Source organism: Lampris incognitus, chromosome 6, assembly GCF_029633865.1.
Source record: "Lampris incognitus isolate fLamInc1 chromosome 6, fLamInc1.hap2, whole genome shotgun sequence".
Lineage (NCBI taxonomy): Eukaryota > Metazoa > Chordata > Actinopteri > Lampriformes > Lampridae > Lampris > Lampris incognitus.
This window is the reverse complement of record NC_079216.1, coordinates 3,783,348-3,809,711: the sequence shown is the minus strand read 5'-3', so window position 1 is coordinate 3,809,711 and position 26,364 is coordinate 3,783,348. Positions and strand designations below refer to the sequence as shown.

General features: G+C 46.5%; 1 protein-coding gene across 1 annotated transcript in view; it reads left to right on the top strand.

Annotated features, from left to right (window-relative positions):
* Positions 1-26,364, top strand: part of myo9ab (myosin IXAb) — a 196,621-nt gene that overhangs the window by 138,858 nt on the left and 31,399 nt on the right. Inside the window, exons 13-27 of the mRNA XM_056281150.1 lie at positions 6,307-6,448; positions 8,823-9,018; positions 9,491-9,610; positions 11,762-11,837; positions 13,481-13,615; positions 14,425-14,464; positions 14,844-14,966; positions 16,271-16,351; positions 16,738-16,848; positions 17,915-18,037; positions 18,257-18,406; positions 21,990-22,297; positions 22,547-23,728; positions 23,946-24,042; positions 25,011-25,211. Of these exons, the coding sequence (XP_056137125.1) occupies positions 6,307-6,448; positions 8,823-9,018; positions 9,491-9,610; positions 11,762-11,837; positions 13,481-13,615; positions 14,425-14,464; positions 14,844-14,966; positions 16,271-16,351; positions 16,738-16,848; positions 17,915-18,037; positions 18,257-18,406; positions 21,990-22,297; positions 22,547-23,728; positions 23,946-24,042; positions 25,011-25,211 (3,085 nt within the window). The remainder of the gene's footprint in view (positions 1-6,306; positions 6,449-8,822; positions 9,019-9,490; positions 9,611-11,761; positions 11,838-13,480; positions 13,616-14,424; positions 14,465-14,843; positions 14,967-16,270; positions 16,352-16,737; positions 16,849-17,914; positions 18,038-18,256; positions 18,407-21,989; positions 22,298-22,546; positions 23,729-23,945; positions 24,043-25,010; positions 25,212-26,364) is intronic.

The following is a 26,364-nucleotide window of genomic DNA, read 5'->3' as shown; positions in this document are numbered from 1 at the left end:
AGCAAAGTTAAGAAGTTGCGACAAAGCCAGTCTTGCTCTTGGGTTCACAGTGAATGTGGTGGGAGATGAGGAGAGACCAGTGTGTATTTTATGTCTGAAACCTCTGGCAGCTGGTAGTATGAGACCAAACACATTAAGAAGACACTTAGAGACATTACACCTCAGTCACGTCAATAAGCCACTTGAGTTCTTTCAGAGAAAACTTGGTGCATACTGTCCGCAGGAACATTGCTTTGTAAAAGCTGCATCAGTTAAATCTGTTAAAGGGGCCAGACATTCCAAAGGCCACAATTTATACCTTGTACTCTCATCTGGTTTCTCTCTCGAATGTCTTAATCTGGTGGATATGCCTGTATCTGACCATAAAGCTGTCATTTTCAAAGTCCCACTACAACTCGCTATTCCTAGTCACTATCCTAAAACACACTCTCGCATTCTCAAAGCTGGCTCTGCAGTTAAATTCTGTGATGCTTTTAATTCATCATCCTTTAATCCCGCGTTATCCCCCCTCAATCCAGATGCACTGGTAAATTCAATGATCAGTGCCTATCCATCCTTGACCAAAGTGCACCATTTAAAACTAAGAAACAGTGGCTCACCTGGTACAGTGCATACCACATGAGGCTGAGTTCTTACCGCAGCAGCCTGGGTTTGAATCCGGCCTGGGCCCTTTGCTGCATGTCATCCCTTCTCTCTCCCTTGCCTTTCCAGTCTCTCTCTTGGCTATTGCTGTCAAATAAAGGTGGAAAATGCCAAAAAAAAAAAAAAATCCCAAAAAAACTAGGAAATAAAAATTAAATAAGCTCCCCTGGCTGAATGATCACACTTGTGCCCTTAGAAGACTCCATAGAAAATCAGAACAACAATGGAAGGTCATCAAGTCCGAATTAGCACATAACACCCGTAAAAAACAAATGTTAATTTACCAGAAAGCACTTAAGGATGCGAGATCAGCGCACTTCTCTAAACTAATATCAAGAAATAACCACAGCCCTAAAGTTCTCTAGGATAATTGATTCGGTCATGAATGCCCTCCACTTCTCTTTTTAAACCTGATGCTGAGTTGGCCGAAAAATTTCTCACTCATCTTATAAATAAGGTGGAGAATATTAGGTCCTAAGTCCAGCAAGGCTCTTGCATTCTTTCCATTCCCCATGTTAATTCTGCCTCTTTCACCCAGTTTCCACCAATTACAATTTCAGTGTTGGAGACTACAGTCTCCAATATGAACTCCTTCCCTTGCATCGTAGACATCATTCCCACTAAGCTGCTCAAGGAGGTATTTTCAACTATCAGCCCCGTTATTCTGCAAATTCTTAATAATTATCTGGCCTCTGGTTCTTTTCCAGACAGTTTTACGCATGCCATTGTTCACCCATTGCTGAAGAAACCTAATTTAGATCCCCTGTCCTTAAGTAGTAACTAAGACCAATCTCCAAATTGTCTTTTTTATTGAAGGTTCTGGAGAGAGTAATTTCATCTCAATTGACTTCTTCTATGAACACTAATAATGTTTTTAACAGTTTCCAGTCTGATTTTTGAGCACTTCATAGTACCGAGACAACTCTTGTTAAGGTCACTAATGACCTACTGCTGGCTGCAGACAGAGATGACTGCTCGATTTTAGTTCTTTTAGACTTTAGTGCTGCCTTTGACACAGTCGATCACAACATCCTCTTACATCGCTTAGAGACTTGGGTTGGCATCGAGGGCTTGGCTCTTAGTTTATTACACTCTTACCTCACCAACAGAACTTTTTCTGTTGTTCTAGGTAACTCTACTTCCTCGATGGCTCAGTTGAGTTTTGGTGTTCCTCAAGGCTCTGTTCTTGGCCCCCTTCTCTTTTTTATATACATATACATGCTGCCCCTTGGCCAGGTCATTCTAAATCACTTTGTGCTTTACCATTTTTATGCTGGGAACACTCAGTTATACATGTCACTAAAACCCACAAATCCCATCGCCCTAGAAAATCTCACAACTTGCCTCCCTGACATTAAATCCTGGATGTCTGAACATTTTCTCAAATTTAATGAGGATAAGTCTGAGGTCGTTCTATTCGGTCTCCCAAATTCCATCAACCCTTTTTTTTACTAATCTTGGTGGTCTGTCAGGTAGTCTTAAGCAGACTGCTAGGAATCTTGGGGAAATATTCAATGCTAACCTTGGTTTTGATAATCAAATCAAAGATGTTCTTCAGTCATGCTTTCTCCAGCTCAAGCTAATCTCCAAAATTAGGTCATTTTTATCAATTGCCGATCTGCAAAAAGTTGTACATGCTTTTATCTATTCTCAGCTTGACTATTGTAACGCACTTTACTCTGGTGTCAGCAAGGGCTACCTCCACCATCTGCAGTTGGTACAAAATGCTGCTGCTTGGCTCATTACGGGAACAAAGAGGCATGACCATATCACTCCCGTTTTGCCTCCCTACAGTGGCCCCCTGTTGTATTTCGAATTGATTTTAAAATTTTATTGCTCACTTTTAATGCTTTAAATGCTCTTGCTCCTACATACATTTGTGATTTATTGACCTGGTATACGCCCTCTCGACCATTAAGATCTGCAGATGGAGCCCTGCTGGTTATTCCCAGGTCTCGGTTTGTCACAAAGGGTGGTTGGGCTTTTGCTGTTAGAGCCCCCATACTATGGAACTTTCTTCCTGTTGAACTAAGACTAACCAAGTTTCTAGCTTCTTTTAAATCTCATCTTAAAACTTTTCTTTTTATGAAAGCTTTTACAAATTTATGATATTTGTTCATACTGTTTTTATTTTTACTCTTACTTATTTTGTCTTACTCTTATTTTTTCCTTGTCTGGTTTTATGTCTTTGTAAAGCACTTTGTAACATTGTTTTAGAAATAAATAAAGTTATTAATGACATTTTCATGACCCCAGACATCATGTGCAAAGACATGCAACTCCCCCTGCAGGCCCTGTCCTCGTTAGCTTGATTCATACCAATCTGGGATGGCTACCAAAACTAACTAAAGCATAAAAGCACTCGACTTGCTAATTCATTTATGCCTCCATGTCCAGAGCATGTCATCTTTGTCTCTGCTCTAAAAGGCTCACCTTCAGGTCAGCACACAGCCTTCGTATCTAGATCTTCCAAAAATCAAATCCATGGCACTCTCCCCCAACTGTAAACCCAACACACACACACACACACACACACACACACACACACACACACACACACACACACACACACACACACATATATATTTATTCACAGCATAGAGGTAATGTATAGCTCTATGATCCAGAGGCTGTCATATATGTGCTGCTGGAGATGTTGGCTGCTTAGCTTCACATGTTCATCTGGATCTAATAACAGCTGGTTGGAGTCAAATGTGGTGTGTATATGAGTGCAAGGTTGTGTGTGTGTGTGTGTGTGTGTGTGTGTGTGCGCGCGCGCGCGCACGCACGCACGCACGCACACGTGCCCCTGTCTATGTGTATTAGTGTGTAGAGAGGCTGCATTATGCTTCCAGGGCAGAGGTCAAATGGGGATAATTTAAAATGAGAGGGACTTTGGGTTCCTCGGTGAATTTCCCACTCCGGGGAACCACTTAGAGATCCAATCATTTACATTTAGTCAAGCTGGCAGGACCTCAGGGCCTCTCAGAGGTTAAATTAGTTTTCTGGATGGTGTCGGTTAGAGGACTGATTTTGTTGAGGGCTCATTTGTTTTTTTTCCATTTGTAAAATAAGCTAACCCCACGTTGCTGATGGAGCTGCAGACTCTCCTCCCCGCCTCCTCTCTGGATGTCGCTCAGTTGGTGTTGGAGCAGTTTGTGTAGTGATGGTTTGATGGTGTAGATGTCTCCCATAGCTGCTGTAGGTCAGTGGTGGTAAATGGTTGTAATGTAAGCACTGACACAGCCGTTAACTCGATGAGGACCTGAAGTACACTTGACTCATTGACCATATTTACATGGCGGCAATTTTGCAGTCATGTGACACTCGCGGTGAGAGACCTATGTCTTTTTGCTGTATGCTAACTCAATGTAAAGAATTAGACAAAAATCTTTCAGACTGACAAAATCTCACAAAAGTAACAGATTACTGTAAACGGGAGAGATGTTGGGCCATATTTCCAGGTAAAATAATTATTGTTCATCCATTTGGCTTCTGAGGCTGATTAAGACGCTTAAATTATAATGTTAAGGTAGCTGTCCATCTTTTACCTTTACATTCCTGAGAGATTTCTGGTCTTTGTAAAATGTACGCTGTCTGTATGATGTTAATATATATTACAGCCAACACAAAGGTGTGCTCCAACCACTTAAACAGTGTTTTGTGCTGTATGATGAAGCTGGTAGGACATGTGGATGCGGATGGCACCACAGTCGTAGGCCGTATCACCAGCAATGACGAGACGGCCTACAGGGACGAGATTCAGCACGTCACATCATGGTGCACCACCAACAATCTTGTTCTCAACGTGCAGAAGACGAAGGAGCTGATTTTGGACTTCAGAAGGTCTAGAAGCTGCAGCCACTCCCCCATACACATCCATGGGGTGGAACTGGAACGTGTCTCCAGCTTTAAATTCCTTGGAGTCCACATCAGCGAGGAGCTCTCCTGGACATCACACACCCAGGCCTTTGTGAAAAAGGCCCAACAACGCCTGCCTTTCCTGAGGAGGCTGAGGAGTGCCCGTCTATCCCCCAAAATTCTCACCAACTTCTACCACTGCACCATAAAGAGCATCCTGACCAGCTGCATCTCAGTGAGGTACGGCAACTGCACCTCAGTAGACCAGAAAGCTCTGCAGCAGGTCGTCAAGGCGGCCCAGCATATCACCGGTACCCAGCTCCCAGCCATAAAAGACAGTTATGTATCACCAACACTGCCTTCGAAGGGGTCTCAGCATCAGCAGAGATCCCACCCACCCCAACCATGGACTGTTCTCCCCCATGCGCTCTGGGAGTCGCTACAGGAACCCGCACTACCAGGCTCAAAAACAGCTTCTTTCCCCAAGCTGTTGCCCACCTGAACCTGGCTACCCACCTACTGACTGTCTGTAAATAAGTTTATACTTGTACTGTTTTTTTTTACTTTGTCTTTATCTTTTCGTCTTCATCTGTATATACATATCTTATACTGTTTGTCTATGTCTGTCTTACTCTGTTTGGCGAAGCTGCAGCCCACATTTCGTTTTACACATGTACCTCCTGCACATTATTTTTAATGACAATAAATTGAATTGAATTGAATTGAACGTTAGCGTCCAGGTGTTCTTAATCAGCCTTTATAACAGTCACTAAACAGTTAAACAAAGATTATTTTACCATGAAATATGGCCCAACGTCTCTCCATATTTTAGTAATCCATTCCTGTTGTTGGGTTTTTGTTGGTCTGAAATATTATGTCTGATTCTTTATGCTTATGTGAGCTACAGCCTGACACACAGGAAGACATAGTGGTTCACTTCAGATTTCCCACCCTGAGAGTCACGTGACAGCAAGTTGGCCACCGTGTGACCGTGGTCAATATTCAATGGTTGATGCTAGATCCAACGGGGTGTAGGCACAGAAGTAGACGTGATTGGTTGTTGGTTAGGGTTAGGGTTTAAACTCTTTTTGAATTTACATTGTTAGCAAGCGTTAAGTTTAGCTATCGTTACAGTATGATCTGACAATGTTAAGGTCAGTTGTAAGCTAGCTAGCTAAATGTTTCAAGTGTTAACGTTAGCTATCGTTACAGTACAATCTGGCAATGTTAAGGTCAGTTGTAAGCTAGCTAGCTAAATGTTTCAGTGCGCCTCGTTTGTTTCAAGTCAACGCGCTTCGAGGTTCCACGCTGTCTATTGACCAACGCAACAGCCAATCACGGCTACTTCCATGCCTACACCCTGTTAGATCTAGCATTAACCATATTCAAGTGAGTCCATCCCAGAGGGATTCTGGAGGGAGGACTCCAGGTTCAAATCTCTGGATCGTATGGATGTTATTTGGGAATGAGAAAAACACTCTCATCCTTCAATAAGTTTTTGTGAAAATCTGTTCAAGATTATTTGTCCATGAAGTCGTTCAGTGGCTTGAGTAATCCGTGACCTTCCTACCAACACACAGATGGACTCATCCCACTGGTCAAACCTACTCCATTTAGATTCTCCAGATTAACAGCAAGCACTTTCTAGGACACACTTAAAATGGCTGCATCGAAGATTTAATATTTGACTTGTTGCTTACAGATTGTCGACTTGTTTTTGGATGGTTGTGAATCTTAGACAGAGTCTTTAACATCGGCTCTCACCATGCTGTGGATTTGAACCCCACGCTGTGTCTCTACCAGTTTCCCTCAGGCGTCCAACCAGACCCTGCTGGACAAGTTCAAGCGTCAGCATGAGGGCAACACCTACATCGAGTTCCCTGCCGTCATGGAGCCTGCCTTCATCATCCGACACTACGCCGGAAAGGTCAAGTACGGGGTCAAGGTGAGCATGCACCTACCACATTCAGCCCCTTGAGTTTTCATGCGTGTGTGGTGGGCAAGTGTGTAACGTGTATGGCTGTGTTTTATCTCAGCATGTTCTGTGTGTGTGTGTGCAGCAGTGTGTATTGCTCTGTCACATTACCATACGTCCTCCGACAAGCAGGTCACAGCTTTTCGGGCATCAGCGCCTCCATTATCAGGAATCAGGAACAATTTATTGTCATTTCTTCATGTACTTGTGTACACAAGAGAAACGAAATTCCGTTTCCCCCAGCCCACAGCAGTGCGACACAAAAGACAAAAACACACATCCCAAATTTCCCAAAAACAGAGAGAACAAAGAAAAAAAAACCCACAAACAGTTAACAACACAGTCCACTCAGTACAACACAGTCCAAACATTCCACTGACCAGAGGACGAGCACCAGCCAGGATGACTGTCGGACCTGCCGGTCTGAATGGGCTAGCAGTTAGCTTAGCCTGCCCCGCTTCCATGTCCTGTCAGACCACCCTCAGTGTTTCCTCCTTGGGTGCAGCTCTGGCAGGGCTGTGGTCCCTGGACCCACCGGGCGCAGCAGACCAGGCTCCTCCAGCCGATCCAGCGCCAGCTCTCCCAACCAGACACCTTGGACACACCTCCCCGCATTCCACATGACGACACTAAAAACACAGTCAACGCTAGGCGAGGCCGCCGCCAGACCGCCCTCGGTGTTACCTCCTCAGGCGCAGCTCCAGGCAGGGCCGTGGTCCCTGGGCCCACCGGGCACAGCAGACCAAGCTCTCCCAGCCGATCCAGCACCAGCTCTCCCAGCCATCAGACTAAGACAAAGCAAACTTAGACGCATACGTGGACAAAGACGCTACATGGACGGTACTGGGTGAGGCCGCCGCAAACGTAAGTTTGTGCCACCATCTTCCCACACCAGTACCTTTGGTGATTTATTTCACATGTGGTGCTGAGTTAAACTTAGCTCACCATGAAGGGAAGATTAATGAAGAGAATAATAAGTTCAGAAAGGAAAATCAGTCAAATGTTTCTGTCTTGCTAAACTTTGACTGTCTAGAAGACTATTGTACTCCTTTAGATTCAGGATTCAAGAGTTTTATTTGTCACATACACACAAGTACAAAACCCGAGTGCAGTGACATTTTTAAATGCTAACGTCTCTCTCATTAGTCTCCTTCCAGCTAACAGAGAATCTCAGTCTGTATCTACCCCATGGCGACATGTATTTTATATGGTGTGCATTGTACCTGCCACTGTGATGAACTTCATGTTAGTCCTGAGCTGTACAGTCCCTCTCCTCGCTACACGGCTGAGCAGCTTTATTCTACTTCAGCTTTGGCTCTTTCCAAACTATTTCTGTCCGTGTTATAAATCATTCTAACCTCTCCTGACAACACCCTGGTGCTTTCCGCCTCACATCCAGTATGTTGCTTGTCGTGACGTTCGTGTTAAAAATGAAAAGCCATGTAAGATGGTTCGAGCCATTCTAAACTCGGTTTTTAAGTCTGCACGATAAAGTTCCTACGACGCTGGTTTTCTAACCGGACTGGAAGGAGCCTCAGGTCGAGGACCGTTTCCGTCTCCAGCGTCCTCTAAGAGTTTAGGAATCTGTAAGTCTGCTTGTTGTTTTTCAACCTTAATCTAATTCTCCACCTTCCTGTGGCATCCTGATAAGAAGCACATGTGCTGGACGAGGAGCGTGTGCGGCGGGTCCGTTGTATGTATATAATACAGGCCCACAAGAGGCCCCATAAGCACCCCGTTATGCTGGCTCAAGCTGAGATCGAGCCCAGTGCTCGCCGTTCGGTTGTGAGACACCGAGTGGGTCCGAAGCTGTGAAACATGTCTGAAGCCGGTTCTGGTTGTGAAAGCCAGCTGGATCCTATCATGGGGAGCCGGCGGGCTAGCTGGGCGGAGGGAGACTGACAGAGTATGCTGCAGGGTTTTCACAGCGGCGATGTGTGAAGAGGTGTGTGTGTGTGTGTATGTGAGAGAGAGTGTGTGAGCGAGCTCTGCTCTGGACCAGGACTTGAATACGTCTTGTCATATTTTCAAATGGGCGTTTTCATTCATGGAGTTCATCGGTCAGAATATTTACGATGATTTTCCTTCATCGTGCTGTGGTGCAGACCAGAAGACTCTGGTGCAGGTCTAACAGCAGATGAAGGTTCGTGCACAGATGAAGGCTGGCGTGTCGAAACCTGGAGTCTAAAACAGAACCTTTCCCTTATCTAACAGAAATGACACAAACCAGGTCATGTCCAGGTATGAATTCTATTTACTGTGACAACCAACAACAGAGAAGGTTCTACAACAACCTGTGTGTGTGTGTCTGTTCCTGTGTGTGTGTGTGTGTGTGTTCCTCCAGGACTTCAGGGAGAAGAACACGGACCACATGCGTCCGGACATTGTTGCCCTGCTGAAGAGCAGCGAGAACGCCTTCATCTGCGGCCTGATGGGCATCGACCCGGTGGCCACGTTCCGCTGGGCCGTGCTGCGGGCCTTCTTCAGAGCCCTGGTGGCTTTCAGAGAGGCCGGTCGCAAACACGGCAGCAAGACAATAGGTGACACACACACACACACACACACACACACACACACACACACTCAAACTCTGTATATTCTCTCTCTCTCCATCCTCCCTTCTTCCTGATATCTGAGGCATGTTGAGTTTTCTCACATTGTGGTTTTTTAAATAACTTTCAATATTAAACATCAAGTCTTTCATTCTCTCCCTCCCTCCCTATCATTCTCTGTCTCGCTCTATCATTCTCTCTCCCTCTATCATTCTCTCTCTATCGTTCTCTGTCATTCTCTCTCCCTCTCTATCATTCTCTCTGTCTCTGTATCATTCTCTCTGTCTCCCTCTCTATCGTTCTCTCTCTATCATTCTCCCTCTCTCCCTCTCATTCTCTCTCCCTCTTATTCTCTCTCCCTCTCTATCATTCTCTCTCCCTCTCTATCATTCTCTCTCCCTCTCTATCATTCTCTCATCCTGTCTCCCTCCCTCTCTACCATCCTCTCTCTCGCTGTCAGGGAATGACACCGCAGTTCCCTGTGCCGTCATGAAGACGGTTGATAGTTTCAGTTTCCTCCACCACCCTGTTCACCAGCGGAGCCTTGAGATCCTGCAGAGATGTAAAGACGAGAAATACAGTAAGACTCCAAGTCCCACAATCCTCTCTGCCAGCCCCCTCACACAGGCAGGCAGGCAAACGCACAAAGAGACGTGCACATCACAGCTTTGTCAGAGAAAGGCGATGGCTGTAATGAGTTACACATGAAAATAAAACCCACAGTTTGACGGGAAAGAAGACGTTCATGAGGAAGAGTGAAATACTACAGTACTGCAAAAGTGAGCTAACCCGGATAAACAGCAGAATATTCTGTTGTAGGATGGGCAGTCTTTGCACATCTGAAGGAAGTGGAAGCTGTGTTAAAGTATTGTGTGTGTGCTGTGTGCACGCTGGGCAGGCTGCATTCTGGGTGCTCCTCTTCTGGTGGACTTTGTTTTTGAATTTGTTCAGATTTCTTGCCAGTGTAGATGGTGATTTGTGACAGAAGAGTACCAGCAAGAGTTAAAGGGAAGGTTTACAAGATGGTTGTGAGACCAGCTATGTTGTATGGTTTGGAGACAGTGGTACTGATGAAAAGACAGGAGGTGAAGCTGGAGGAGGCAGAGATGAAGATGATAAGATTTTCATTGGGAGTGATGAAGAAGGACAGGATTAGGAATGAGTATATTAGAGGGACAGCTCAGGTTGGATGGTTTGGCGACAAAGCAAGAGAGACAAGATTGAGATGGTGTGGACATGTGTGGAGGAGAGATGCTGGGTATATTGGGAGAAGGATGCTGAATATGGAGCTGCCAGGGAAGAGGAGAAGAGGAAGGCCAAAGAGGAGGTTTATGGGTGTGGTGAGGGAGGACATGCAGGTGGCTGGTGTGACAGAGGAAGATGCAGAGGACAGGAAGAGATGGAAATGGATGATCCAGTGTGGTGCCCCCTAATGGGAGCAGCCAAAAGTAGTAGTATATAGAGATGTGGTCTGTGATGGAGATATATTGAGATGAGGATGAAATGGGAGCTGCTGCTCCTCAGATTCCTGATTTGACAGCTTTTGCTGCTGCCCAAGAACCACACAACCACAGACTAACTACAGACTAACCTCATTCTCCACACCATCAGCCTAACAAAAAAAAATGCTTGCAAACAAAAAGGTTTCAGGTGTTAAATCAGATTTGGGTTGATTTTCAGGCAAGGATTCATTGTGAATGATTTTTTTAGGGTTAAAGTATAACGATATACACTGGATAAAGACACTGAGTTAATACACTTCAGGTACCTTTTGTGTTAAAATATGTATCTTTACAAGTTACAATGAGCAGACGCTTTCGTCCAAAGCGACATACGTCTGAGAGGGTGTTGGCTCGTACATCATTAGGAGTCTCAGCCAGGACTCTTACCGGAGACCAGGGCTGTCAGAACTGGCCAAAAATGACGTGCGATTATTCCTAATGAAAAAACACACAGGTTCGAACCCATTCAAATATATTTTTTGTGCATTATGTCCCTAAGAGGGCAAACCAATATGATGAGAGACATAACTACTGGTATATAGATGTATTTATTTCAACCTAAACATGTCTTAAAAGATCCACATACCTACACATCACAAAATAAACACACAACATAATGTCCTGTACGTAACACTTCATGTAAAGACCATAGACCTCTCTCTCCCTCTCTCTCTCTCTTCCTCCCTCCCTCTCTCTCTCTCTCTCTGTCAAATTCAAATGCGCTTTTATTAACATGACAAATATACATTTGTATTACAAAGCATTTACACATAAAGCACAATACGAGTGCACGAATACAGAACATATATACATCAACACATGCAATAAAACAACTTACACAGCTACGTCATGGCAACAAGATCCTGTGTGAGTGGATGTGTGTAAATTTGTCTGTCTCTGCATGTGTGTCTCTGTGTGTGTGTGTGTGTGCGTGCGTGCGTGTGTGCGTGCGTGTGTGTGCACATAAAGGACAAGAACAGTATACAATACAGAACACATATACATCAACAGATGCTATAAAAACAGATGCTGTCTCTACAGCAACAGATGCTGTCTCTCCGTCTCCGGAGGGAGAGTTGTGAAGTGTGTTCTGAAGGTGGAGGGATTTTCAGGCTGTTCTGAGGCGGGAGAGTGAGACTAGATTATTTAATGATGGAAATATCAAACGCTGTCTCACCTTCACATGACCAAGTTCAACAGACAACTGTCTGTGCTGTCTTCCACTCCAGGCATCACCAGGAAGAATCCTCGCACACCTCTGTCAGACCTCCAAGGCACCAACGCCCTGAATGAAAAGGCCACCTGGTGGGTACCACATAGTACTAATACTAGCACTATTACTAATATTACAGTACTACTACTAGTAATCATGATGATTATGATGATGATTAGTGATTATGAACGATAATAATGAATCAGAATCTGTTTAAATTGCTGCATAAGTGTGCAGGGATTTGACTTGAATTTGGAGGTCAAAATCAGGAGAACATGACATTTTGAAAATAGAAAAAATAGAATTAGGTACAAATACACAGACAGAGGTCGAGGTACAGTTGGCACTCACGGAGCTGGTTCTGATATACACACCGTCATGAAGCCAGGACGACCGGCTGGAGGTCGAACACATGATGGACCGACGGAACCTGTTATCTACACTTTAAAAGCTTCACTCGTTCCCTCAGAGAGGCGCTACACGGCAGAGTCATGATTAAAACGTCAGGACTGGAACGGCCACCAAGTAGATAACAATATCACCAAGGCTCAGCGTTTCCAGTTTTTACTGATTTTCACCGAAAAATACCCAGATTTTTAAACTGATTTTCACGCGGATTTTATGTTTCCACGGATCCGAAAGTTGTTCCTGTTCGTGTGAGGTTATGTAACAGTGTCCTCTTGTGGCGAAATTCGGCATGCTGGATGGCTTTGAAAAATAAAAACCGAAAACATTGAGCCTTGCACATAAGGTAATATTACACTTTAGTGGAATAGTTGTGATTTATTAAATCTGTCTTGTACTCACCTCTCATGTTGACCGTAGGTAGTTTTCATTTTCACTCATCCATCCATTTATACATGTACATTGCTTTTTATTGCTCTTGGTGTTTGCTCTGCTGTGTCATGGTGACGCCTCCTGGTGGTAATCTGTTGTAGGCTACGTTATAGGGAGTAACACAGTCACTGTAAAAACACCTGTAAATGTTTAAAATAACCACTGTATGTATTTTACACGAAGAGGGGGTTGTGGATTTGTCCTCCATTAAGTACACTGAAGGATAGATGACAAGCTGGAGCTGTGTCCAGGATAAAGAGAAAGATGGATGACTGAAAATGAAACCTACCTATAGACTAACATGAACACTGAGGATAAATTGAGATAGACCAAACTATTCCTTTTTTTGGGAGAGGGGGGGTTCCCCCTTTTTCTCCCCAATTGTACTTGGCCAATTACCCCACTTTTCTGAGCGTCCTGGTTGTTGCTCCAGCCCCTGTGTCGATCCGGGGAGGGCTGCAGACTACCACATGTCTCCTCTGATACACGTGGAGTCGCCAGCCACTTCTTTTCACCTGACAGTGAGGAGTTTCGCCAGGGGAACATAGCACGTGGGAGGATCACGCTACCCCCCCAGTTCTACCCCCCCCCAAACAGGCTCCCCCACCAACCAGAGAAGGCGCTAGTGCAGCGACCAGGACATACACCTACATCCGGCTTCCCACCCGCAGACATGGCCAATTGTGTCTGTAGGGACGCCCGACCAAGCCGGAGGTAACACGGGGATTCGAACCGGCAAGCCCCATGTTGGCAGGCAATGGAATAGACTGCTATGCTACCCAGACGCCCCCCAAACTATTCCTTTAACAAAATGGAGAGATCTTTACAAAACGGATGAAACTAATATGATACCGTCCACCTGTATGTACCTCTGTTATCCTCTGTCTCTGTCTCATAGGGACGGATACGGTGTCGGGTGTAATGGCCGGTCCAGCCGGCTCTCCTCCTCCGGGTCCCCTGCTCTGGAAGAAGATGGCATTTTCCTGAACTCCACCAACAGCAAACTACTGGAGAGAGCACAGGGCATCCTACTGTGAGTCAGACAGACAGACTGGTAGACAGACAGATACACACACACACACACACACACACACACACACACACACACATACACACACACTTCAATAGATGCATATTCAACCACACAACCTCAGATGTACATCACTTTGGATAAGACCATCTGCTAAATGAAATTGTAACATTGTAACAAAGACACTCTCATTCATTTCAGGTTGAAAATGTCAACTTTGGGCGTCCGGGTGGTGTAGCGGTCTATTCCGTTGCCTACCAACACGGGGATCACCAGTTCGAATCCCCGTGTTACCTCCGGCTTGGTCAGGCGTCCCTACAGACACGATTGGCCGTGTCTGCGGGTGGGAAATCGGATGTGGGTATGTGTCCTGGTCGCTGCACTAGCGCCTCCTCTGGGCGCTGGGGTGCCTGTTCAGGGGGGAGGGGGAATAGCGTGATCCGCTACGTCCCCCTGGTGAAACTCCTCACTGTCAGGTGAAAAGAAGTGGCTGGTGACTCCACATGTATGGGGGGAGGCACGTGGTAGTCTGCAGCCCTCCCCTGATCGGCAGAGGGGGTGGAGCAGCAACCGGGACAGCTCGGGAGAGTGGGGTAATTGGCCAGATACAATTGGGGAGAAAAGGGGGGGGGATCCAAAAAAAAGAGAGAAAATGTCAACTTGTTGTGTTTGTGATGACAGATTTATTGTACTTGAAGGTACACATCCACATGCAACACTGGGGACATGGTTTATTTTGTACTTTCCAGTTCACAAACACGTCCGTCCTCTTCCTGTTTATTCTTCAACTGTATAAACCTCTTTCCCTGCAGGAGGAACAAAAACTCCAAAATCAAACCCTCCCTTCCCAAGGTAAGAGTCCACAAACACACTGCATTCCCTGTGGTCCTATTCGTTCATTTATTCATGTCTTTCTGAAGGAAAAGTGGATTATCTGACATGTGACCTAGTTACTGGAATAGAAAAGCTTTGACGGATGGAGAAAACCCTCTATTCACGTCCAGTTTTATTTTGTGTTCATGTCTTCTGTTTTCATTTTCTTGTCTCAGTCCTCTGTCTCAATGAAACAGAGACACAGAACACACCTTGATGAGACACGTTGAGACAGTTTCTAGTTTTCTTGTCTCAGTCCTCTGTCTCAATGAAACAGAGACACAGAAAACACCTTGATGAGACAGTTTCTAGCTGGACCAACATGCTGTTTGTTGTTCTGTCCTGCCTGTGAATGCAGAACCTGCTGGACGTGAAGTCTCTGCGGTACCTGAGCAGTCTGACGCTCCATGACCGCATCACAAAGTCACTGCTCCACCTGCACAAGAAGAAGAAACCTCCCAGCATCAGCGCCCAGTTCCAGGTCAGTGCCCCCTGCTGCCGCAGCTGGAGCATTACAACGACATGACTGGAAGTGTGTCCGGAACCGTTCCCTTGATCACACATTCACTATTCCCAAGGCTCAGCGTTTTCGGTTTTTATTTTTCAAAGCCATCCAGCATGCTGAATTTCGCCACAAGAGGACACTGTTACATAACCTCCCACGAACAGGAACAACTTTAGGATCCGTGGAAACATAAAATCCGGGTGAAAATCAGTTTACAAATCTGGGAATTTTTCAGTGAAAATCGGTAAAACCCAAAAATGCTGAGCCTTGACTCTTCCCTACTTATGAAGCACTCATTAGGCTACTCTGCAGCAAGTGATAAATGGAGATTTCAGACACCACTGAATCCTTGTTTTGTGGCTCTTTCCCGTCCCCTCACGTGGTATTTGACAGTGAAAAGAAGCTCGAGCAGCGCAAACAAGAGGCGAAGCATAGTATTGTAGTAGTTTTTCCATGAAGCAGTGCACGTGTGTTAGACACTGCATTTTTAGTTGCATTGTGAGGATTTTAGAAGGCACTAAAGAGTGAGTAAATCTTACAGTTCAAATCTGTAAACTAGCAAGTGGAGTAAGGTCCATATTGTGGGCTATGCAGCCAGTAGGCTACAGTTTCAGACATTGTGAATGTGTTCACAAGCAGGGAAGACGTTTTTCATCCTTTTGACGGCAAGGAACGTAACTTCTCACCATGCACATCACGTGCACAGCGTCCAGTGAGGAAGGGGGCGGTGCCTATGTTCAAATACATGTGATTGCTAACCGTCCAGTAGGGGGGGGGATTGCATACAGAGTTAATGGCATTTGTCTGTTAGCATTATCTATTTATAATGCCATTAACTCTGTATGCAACCCCCCCCCCACACACACACACACACTGGATGCTTAGCGATCACATGTATTTGAATGTAGGCACCTCCCTCTTCCCCACTGAACGCTGTGCACGTGATGTGTACGTGATCCGCATGGCTCTAATGACAGCTGGTGATTGCTTATGGCATGAAACAGGCTTGTACTGTTGATTGTACTTGAATCACAGGATTATTTTGCTCCTTGTTTGTTGAGCACTTTCCCTCCCATTGAGGCTTTTATTTAATGAAGTTTTTTGTGTGTATATATATATAAAGCCATCAACAGTATCTAGTATTTCTCTAGCATTATCTAAAATACTCAATACACGTGAATACACAGATTTCTGTGTGGAAACTGTTTTTTTCTTGTGATGAAAGGAAAGGAAAGGAAGTGAGGTCATGAGGTCATGTTGTGTTTGTGTTTTGCATGCAGGCGTCCCTCAATAAGCTGATGGAGACGTTGGGTCAGTCTGAGCCGTACTTTGTCAAGTGTATTCGCTCCAACGCTGAGAAGGTGAGTGCTGCCGGGCTGTGAGGCGACCCGGTCACAAAGCGCTGATTCTGTCCCAACCAACCGTGTGTTCATCTGTTCCAGCCATTTCATTTTCCTCACCTCTCTCTGGCTTTCTCTCCTTTCCTTCTTGTTTTATCTTTCTACATTGCTCCCTCTCTTTGCTCCTCTCTTTCTCTGTTTGCTGTTCTCGCTCGCGCTCTCTCTCTCTCTCTCTCTCTCTCTCTCTCTCTCTCTCTCTCTCTCTCTCTCTCTTCTCTCTCTCTCTCTCTCTCTCTCTCTCTCTCTCTCTCTCTCTCTCTCTCTCTCTCTCTCTCTCTCTCTCTCTCTCTCTGTGTCTCTTGCTTTCTCTTGCTGTCTCGCTCTCTTTGTCTATGTCTCTCTCTCAGCTCCCTCTGCGTTTCAATGACGGCCTGGTGCTCAGACAGCTCAGGTACACAGGCATGCTTGAGACTGTTCGCATCCGCCAATCAGGGTACAGCATCAAATACACCTTCCAGGTGAGGTTCTCCCATTACCTGTGCACAGCAGACTCCCACAGGCCATCTGCACCGAACAAATGTACTGCTCATGCTCTCAGTCTTTCTCGATGCCATGGTACCTTTACAGAGTCTCAGTTTGTAAATTGAAGTCCGTCGGATGTGCTACTAAACACATGACAAGGATGTTAAAAAGAGGTGTAGGTTAGATTTGCGGAATATCTAAAATGTGTTTTGGGTGTGATAGCAGGAGGATACTAGTGGGATTTTTAATGTTTTTGTGTGCTTGTGTTTTTTCCCTTCAGTGCATGTGATTATAAGAGAACTGATTTGGGAAACGTTTTCATCGGCAACACTGAATTATCACGTCATTATCATATCTAATCAGCAGATTGGGGCGATACTAACCTGATTATTTATCATATGTGATTATTAGCTCGGCGGCACGGTGGCGCAGTGGTTAGCACCGTCGCCTCACAGCAAGAAGGTCCTGGGTTCGAGCCCCGGGGTAGTCCAACCTTGGTGGGTCGTCCCGGGTCGTCCTTTGCATGTTCTCCCCATGTCTGTGTGGGTTTCCTGCGGGTGCTCCAGTTTCCTCCCACAGTCCAAAGACATGTAGGTCAGGTGAATCGGACGTACTAAATTGTCCCTAGGTATGAATGGGTGTGTGTTGACCCTGTGATGGCCTGGCGGCCTGTCCAGGGTGTCTCCCCGCCTGCCGCCCAATGACTGCTGGGATAGGTTCCAGCATCCCCGCCACCCTGAGAGCAGGGTAAGCGGTTCGGATAATGGATGGATGGATGGGTTATTAGCTCTTACGATTTTAGGAAAAGTATTTCATTGCACTTTTGGCTTCATGTACCAAGAAGCATCTTTGCTAAAAGTTTTCAACTGAAGCAGTTGGTTTGCTTTCAATGAAATAGGGCCATATTGCCCATATGCCAGTATTGTAAAATTATTTAAACTGGATTACGATCAAGAGTGAAGTCCTAAAAGCCATATATGGTATGCACATGGATGATAGTTTCAACCGTAATGTTCTCAGAGAGAGTCAGGGATTACTGACAGGACGTCCATTTTGTTTCAGGACTTCATACAGCAGTTTCGTGTCCTGCTGCCACGTGGCACCAAGCCTACCAAGTCTGGCGTAAGGGAGTTCTTCCGACAGATCCACTTGACTCCTGCCGGCTATCAAGTGGGAAACACCATGGTATAAGCTGTAGAAACTGCTTCAAATGGTTCATAACACCAGCAGCTTTTATTAAGAGGCCAAACAGGACTGAGAGTGTGTCACCAGCATGACTCTGCATGTTTACAATCAAATCTTCCTCCAGCTGTCCCTCTCCATGACATTTTTGGCTTGTAGACAGCATGACAGTCTGTCTTGTCAGTAATTGCAGGTGTGTCTAAACCTCCCCGTCTCACCCAGGTGTTCCTGCGGGAGGCAGAGCGTCAGCGTCTTCAGACCCTCCTCCACCAGGAAGTGTTGCAGAGAATCGTCACGCTGCAGCGCCGTTTCAGGGCGGTTCTGGAGAGGAAGCATTTCGTCACCCTGAGACGGACCACCTGCATCATCCAGGTAAGATGTGGTGCTGGTGAACGGGAGGAGGACAGTTTATTGGAGGAGGTTGGGATTAATGAGGTTATGAGTTCAAACGCCCCAAACCTGCTGGGAAAATTCTCTCCTTCTATAGTAACTACCATTAATGTGCCTGCTGGCTAAGGTGCCTAAAGCAATAATCCTAAAGAATTAAATGCGGGCAAACATCATTTTTGGTACTTTCTATCTACAAATAATCAAGATGATAGTCCACAAATCTCCACATCCTGCAGACTGTAGGGGTGTGTGATAAGGATGGTGGTGTCTGGTAGGACTTTGCCAGGAAAAATGACAGGGTGTATAGTGTTTTCCGTCATCATCATAGCAGCCAGATGAGGAAGAAGAGGGCAGGTAGTGTTGAGTACGAAGAAGTGAAGGTGTTGTGTCCAACCAGCAGATATGACAGAACAAGCTGGTAGAAGACCTTTACCAACACATAGTGCTACATCCATAAGATAGTACTACATCAGTAAGTAAAACCCAGCTTCAACCAGGTTTTTATCTCCGCCAGGCGGTAGCCTGGAGGAATCAGAATCAGAATACTGTATTCATCCCCGAGGGGAAATTGGGTAGGGAAGGAAGGGGCGGAGCTAGGCCCTCAGCACAGAGGGGGTGAAGCATTCTCGAGGGGCCCCTCTGATAGTAATTTTAAAGTTCACAACTGTAAATTAACTGATCTAGCCATAAACACCAATTGTCACTTATCAAGCCAAGCGAGCCTATGTTTAAGAAAACATCCAGTGGGCGTCCAGGTAGCGTGGTGGCCTGTCACGTTGGCTACCAACACGGGGATCTCCGGTTCGAATCCCTGTGTTACCTCCGGCTTGGTCGGGCGTCCCTACAGACACAATTGGCCGTGTCTGCGGGTGGGAAGCCGGATGTGGGTATGTGTGCTGGTCGCCGCACTACCACCTCCTCTGGTCGGTCAGGACACCTGTTCAGGGTTGCCAGTCACATTCAAGTGTTTCAGCACCGAGGGCAGTAGGCAGCACCTTACAGTAGGCAGCACGTTACAGTAGGCAGCACGCTACGGTAGGCGGCACGCTACGGTAGGCAGCACTCAACAGTAGGCAGAACGCTATGGTAGGCGGCACGCTACGGCAGGCAGTATGCTACGGCAGGCGGCACGCTACGGCAGGCGGCACACTACGGTAGGCAGCACGCAACGGTAGGCAGAACGCTATGGTAGGCGGCACGCTACGGCAGGCGGCACGCTACGGCAGGCAGAACGCTACGGCAGGCGGCACGCTACGGTAGGCGGCACGCAATGGTAGGCGGCACGCTACGGCAGGCGGCACGCTACGGCAGGCGGCACGCTACGACAGGTGGCAGGCGGCACGCTACGGCAGGCAGCATGCTACATGCAGCGAGTAATGCTTCAGCACTGCTGCCGATGAGCCAGATGCACTGTCTCAGTACCATGTCTTCCTTCCATGGGAATAACATAAACATAAAATAGACACGGTGGACTACAACATCACAAGGCCTATTCACATACACAGTAGACAGTCTACAACACCACAGTCATGTGACACAGACATGTCTACAGCACCACAGTCATGTGACAGACATGTGTACAACACCACAGGTAGTGAGACAGACTTGTGCCGAAATGCAGTAAGCACAGAGACTGATTTCTTCATAACCGACATTTAAGTTAGAAGAATAAATATGGATATTTCATTCACCAGTAGTTGTCCCTGCTCAGCCTGCCGTAGTTAAGTGGTCCATGTGTGTATTGCACCATCCTACATAGAACTAAATAATCCAAACAGTTTAGTGAAATTTATACATATCACGGTCCCTTTTTAAAACTTCATCCTCCTCTCCTTCATGGTGGAAAACCTGGCAACCACTTTGTGCTTGTCAGTGTTCATGTCCCACTCAGCACACAGCAGGGTGAGGCTGGACAGTCTGATCGACTTCACACTCGGTAGGTGTGTTGCTGAGGACCCCAGCAAGAACGGCATCGAGTGTGAAGTTGTTCGGATGAGCGGTTGTTGCATTCATGCGCGGGTTCGCCTAGGAGGCTGCATATCCATACACAGACAGGCAAGAAGTTAGGAGGCGCTAGTGCAGCAACCAGAACACATACTCCCATCTGGCTTCCCACCTGCAGACACGGCCAATTGTGTCTGTAGGGACGCCCGACCAAGCCGGAGGTAACACGGGGATTCAAATTGGCGATCCCCGTGTTGGTAGGCAACGGAATAGACCGCTACGCTACCCGGACACCCATATACATGCATAATTCTGTCATGTCCACCTACCTCATATATATATATATATGTGTGTGTGTGTGTGTGTGTGTGTATATACGTGTATATATGTATGTATAAGTATATATGTATATGACTGATCCAAAACCCAGAACACAGTTGGGCTGTTCCAGTCCTGTATGAAGGCAAAAAAAGAGATTTTGACTGATGATGTTTTGAATGAAACATCCGACCATAAAATGTCAGAGAAGAATGCAGAGGGGAAAACAGTTGCATTTGGAAGACACCAGACCGAGGCATGATTTTCCTGGAAAAGCCTCTTTGATAAGACGTCCAAATCTCTATCGGCCCAAAGGAAAACAAACCAGTACTGTGACTGATGATGAGCAGATAACAGCAGGAAGAGGAAGAGGAGAGAGAAAAAAGAATGATTACACAAACTGTCAACTGTCTAAAAAATAGGATTAATTCTCCAGATTTGGGGCGTTTGAAGTCTTCCATTTTCTTAAAGAAACAAACTCTTGGAGGAAAGTGGGCACATTGCATAAATACAGCTTGGTCTTAATTTTCGGTGAAGTCAGAGAGTTTTATTTATATTTATATATATGGCCTGGCGGCCTGTCCATGGTGTCTCCCCGCCTGCCGTCCAATGACTGCTGGAATAGGCTCCAGCATCCCCGCGGCCCTGAGAGCAGGATAAGCGGTTCAGATAATGGATGGATGGATATATATATATATATCAACTTTCTTCAGTAGATTTGTTGGCTCCATTGCTGTTTCTGACAGTCAAGAAGAAAAGGGTTTGAAGGAAAGGTTCGTGTTCGAGCTGAAAATGATATGAGGTTGCCTTGGTCTGTCTAGCTGAGCTTGTTAGATGCTGAATTGGTGTGTGTTGGATGAATAAAGATAATTATAAAAGTTCATTGTATTGATGAAATTCAGGATCCCTTTATTCTTCAAATTTAACTTATCTAATTATTATGTATGTTGTGATATTATTCTCATCTTATATTTCATTCATCTTTCTTTTGAAATTATGTCTGTTCACAGCCCAAAGTCATCAGATAAATAAAGCTTTTAAAAGAGAAATAAATTATTTTAACTTCACAGTCCACTGTTATGCATGGAGGTGTGTGTTGTCCAAAACTTCCCCAGACAGAAGGACAGTTTGTTTTAAACGGAGAAGAGACAAAAAACAGACTTCCTGTCATCAACAAGAAGAACCACCTTATCCACTTGTCTGAGAGAAAATGGTCTTCCAGTTTTTTTGATTGTGAAGCATTTCCAGTTTCCTCTTCCTTACCGTTCAGTTCTCTTCCCTTCTTCCCTTCCTATGTCTTCAGCAATGGTGGCGAGGCTGCCTGCTCAGGCAGTCAGAGGCTGCCGTTGACCCTGCCATCCAGGAGGGGGCAGCAGTGTGCTTACAGGCGGCGTGGAGATGTTACAGGGCGCGGAGGAAGTTCCTGCAGTGCCAAGACTCTGCCCTGGTCATCCAGAGGTCCTGGAGAAACTGTCTCCACCACAGGACTCTGGCGGCCATCGTAATTCAGGCGGCATGGAGGAGGTTCAGGGAGAGGAGGCATTACTGCAGGTTCCGCCAAGCGGTGACGTTCCTGCAGGCCTCAGCCAGGGGATACCTTACACGCCTCAAGTGAATACACAACTTTCTTCTAGCTGTATACTTTGGATTGTTTTCCCAACAAAAAAGTGCAAAAATCTTTGTTTGTATCATTTTAAAATGTGATTTCATATTTTTATGCAGGTTATGGATGAAGTGTGTCTTTAGTTGTTTGCACCTTGATTTGCTTTCTTTCTGTCTCCTTCACTTAGAAGACACCTGTATTTTAGAGGTTTTAGGAGGTTTCTTGGTGTTTTTTGATATTGTTGGTTTTATCTCCAGGTTCAAAGAACTTAAGGAGCAGCATCTAAGACTGCTACTAACTGTCCAAATGAGTCCACTAGCCAAAGAGGAGACGGCAGACAGGACGGTGGAGGATGCTACCCTTTCAACACAGAAAAGTGAAGTGAAAGATTTCTTGGTGGAACCTGCTGAGTATTGCAAGCCAGAGCTTATCGACATGGATGAGGTAGAAAAGGAGGAGGAGGAGGAGCGGAACAGGAGCGTGGATGAGACAAGCCACAGAACCAGGTCCAAACGAGAGAGCCGGCGAATGAGGGAACTGGAACAAGCCCAGTTCAGCCTGGAGCTTCTGAAGGTCCGAACAACCAGTGTTGGAGGTGGGCTACCAGAAGAGCCTGTCACAGACAGTGCCACCTGTGGGCTGGAGGATCACCATAGATCCTCAGCCTTGGGAAGCTCTGAACTGCTCAGTGTGGAAGATATGGAGACTGGGGGTTCTGAATACTCAAGTTCCCGAGAACCTTCAAACCTGGAAACCTCCCAGACTGAGATTCAGCTACTGCAACAGGGGCTTCAAGATTCAAACTCCAATGAAAAGCCCATGATTGAGTCACAAATTGGGCAGGAGAATCCTAGAGCGATGTTTTATATCGCTTCAGACCAAAGCCCAGTTCAGGAACCTAAATTTCAAAACCCCAGTAAACCACAAACAGAGAGGAGAGAGTCTTCTTCTCGGAGGCCGGTTGTTGTGGTCATCAGTATGCAGAAGGAGAGTCCCGTGGAGGAGGAGCTGCAGGCAGCCCACGTCCTGGAGAGGACTTCATCCCGGTCCCAACTTGGTTCCATTGCAGGTTTGGAAGTGGGACCAGAGGGATGGCGTCCTTCAGTGGGTGCTATCCAGGGAAAAAGAGAAGTGTCAGGGTCCTCCAATGTTTCCTCTTCCAGCACCCATGGAGCCACAGCAGAACTCCCAGGGATCTGCTCCTCGGAGATGGACATCGAGATCGTCTTGGAGCCTAAAGCGCCTGTTCCCCTTTGTCTACCTAGCCAACAGGAGACGAAGGAGGGAAGGCCGGAGCAGGAGGCCCGTGGCGCCATCCTGGAGACCAAGCCACCGAAGGCCCAGAAGAAGAGCTCAGCACAAACTGTTATCGTCAACATGATGGAAAAACCCTCCAACACCATCTTCTCCCCACCCAGACGCAAGCTGCCGTTCTCTAAGTAAGTCAACCAATGCTCCTCAGGAAGTGTGAGTCATGGTTGACTTCTGAGACCAGCTTGGTCATGCAGTGTTTGTTTGGCAACTTCATTTGATGGATTTCATTTATGGCCCATGAAGTTTAAAGTAGGGCCGTTTAAAATAGAATTTAAACATCAATTCCATTGTTGTGTAGTTCTGTAGATGTTTGAACTTGTGTGAATCCTCTCTGTCACACAGGTCTGATAAAGATTTGGTGAACCAGGAAAGATCTTTGGCCCTTCACAGAGATGAAGCTACTGCCTTTAAAGGCACCGGTGGATCCAGAAACAAAGAGGTGAAACAGACACGCACAAACAAACACAAAAACACACATATCATGTTCACCTGTCAGAAAAGTGTAAAATGGATTTGGTGTTTGGGTTGTTCTTGTTGCCATTAATGGTGAGGCTGGAACTGAAAGGGTGGTTTAAAGTAATTTTCTTTCAAAATTTGAATCGCAGGGGCCGTCCGGGTTGCGTAGCGGTCTATTCTGTTGCCTACCAACACGGGGCTCGCCGGTTCAAATCCCCGTGTTGCGTCCCTGCAGACACAATTGGCTGTGTCTGCGGGTGGGAAGCCAGATGTGGGTATGTGTCCTGGTCGCTGCACTGGCACCTCCTCTGGTCCATTGGGGGGTAAGGGGAACTGGGGGGAATAGCGTGGTCCTCCCACGTGCTACATCCCCCTGTTGAAACTCCTCACTGTCAGGTGAAAAGAAGCAGCTGGCGACTCCACATGTATCAGAGGAGGCATGTGGTAGTCTGCAGCCCTCCCCGGATTGGCAGAGGGGGTGGAGCAGAGACCGGGGCGGCTCGGAAGAGTGGGGTGATTGGCCAAGTACAGTTAGGGAGAAAAAGTGGGGGGGGGGGGGGGGTTAAAATACAATTTGACCTCTAATCCAGTCTAATAAATGTGTTTCTGATGTGTTTAGCTACTGCTAACACACACTGTTTATAATCACTGATGGCCATACTTGTACACACACATATTCATATACACGTACACGCACACATTCCACATACATGCTCAGATACACGTTTATATACACATACCACACACACACACACACACACTCATATACAGATTCCACACACAAACACATACACGCAATAACACCAACGCACACCCCTTTGCTCTTCTGACACCACAGTCATAAGAGCAAAAGCCTATCCTAACAAACAAACACACACACACAGATTACACACACACACACACACACACAGTACCAGCTGACCTGATGTTCTTTTGGTTGCCTGGAAACAGGTTGGGCGCCCTGGTCCAAAAAAGAAAGCTCGTATGTCCCGGACTCGCTCCGACTTCCTCACCCGCTGTAATTCTGAGGGGGCGACCCAGTCGGACGACGACGATGAATACTACACCCCTGTCCTCTCCCACACGCTGACCCCCCCCCTGACCCCCCTGTATGCCCACCCTGAGGCTGACTGTCACAGTGACTCTGAGATGGTAAATCACCTGAACCTCCGATGGTCCCTCGTCCTCCCGCCCGCCGACCGACCTTCTTCGCATCCAGTCAAGATTCCCCCTGCCCTGTGGGGACGGGCGGAGCCAAGAGGCTGAGGGCGGGGCTTTTAACACTGCTAGCGCCAATGCCGTCAGAACATTTGAGTAGTGACTTGCTGTTTGACTCGGTGAACGTTTCTCAGCTAATATGCTCGCTCGTTGCTTAAGCCTTTACCAAACTGAACCGCCCGTTCTCACTTAGCTGCCACCCGACTCGTTCCTTAGTCCTGACTCTCACACCACTCTGTTTTCTGCAAGGGAGGTCAGTTTAATTTTTTACCAGATATTCTCATGTTGTCAGTTTCTGAACTGGCTCTTAAGTTGACTGAAAAAGGCCAATGCTGGGGATAACATTTTTAACATCCTCGATTGTTTGCCTACCAACATGGGGATCGCCAGTTCAAATCCCTGTGTTACCTCCGGCTTGGTCGGGTGTCCCTACAGACACAATTGGCTGTGTCTGTGGGTGGGAAGCTGGATGTGGTTATGTGTCCTGGTCACTGCACTAGCACCTCCTCTGGTCAGTCAGGGCACCTGTTCAGGGGGAAGGGGGAACTGGGGGGAATAGCGTGATCCTCCCACGCGCTATGTCCCCCTGGTGAAACTCCCCACTGTCAGGTGAAAAGAAGCGGCTGGTGACTCCACATGTATCGGAGGAGGCATGTGGTAGTCTGCAGCCCTCCCCGGATCAGCAGAGGGGGTGGAGCAGCGGCTTTTAGCTTCATGGCTGTTGGCGCTCATTGGTGTCAGTACAACCTTCTCTAGTCTGTCTGAAGAACAGACGTGTGAAGAACTCTGAAGAACCCGTGTGCCTGAGTATAAAGACCAGCAGATTAAAATCCCAGTGGGAAATTTTCCAAGATGCACATTAAATCCTAAAGCTTCATGGCTGCCGATATTCCAATGACGGACTGACCGCCTGTACATCTGTCTGGTTTTGTATGAAAGTTTTTATCCACTCACAGCACAGACCTCGAACAGGTCTTCCGTCCTAACAGCAAAACACAAGGATGCCTGGTCCACTTGCATGCTGGGAAAACTAACTTGTCCAGTAACAATCTGTCACTAATGATTTCTCACCTATTTCCAGACAGGA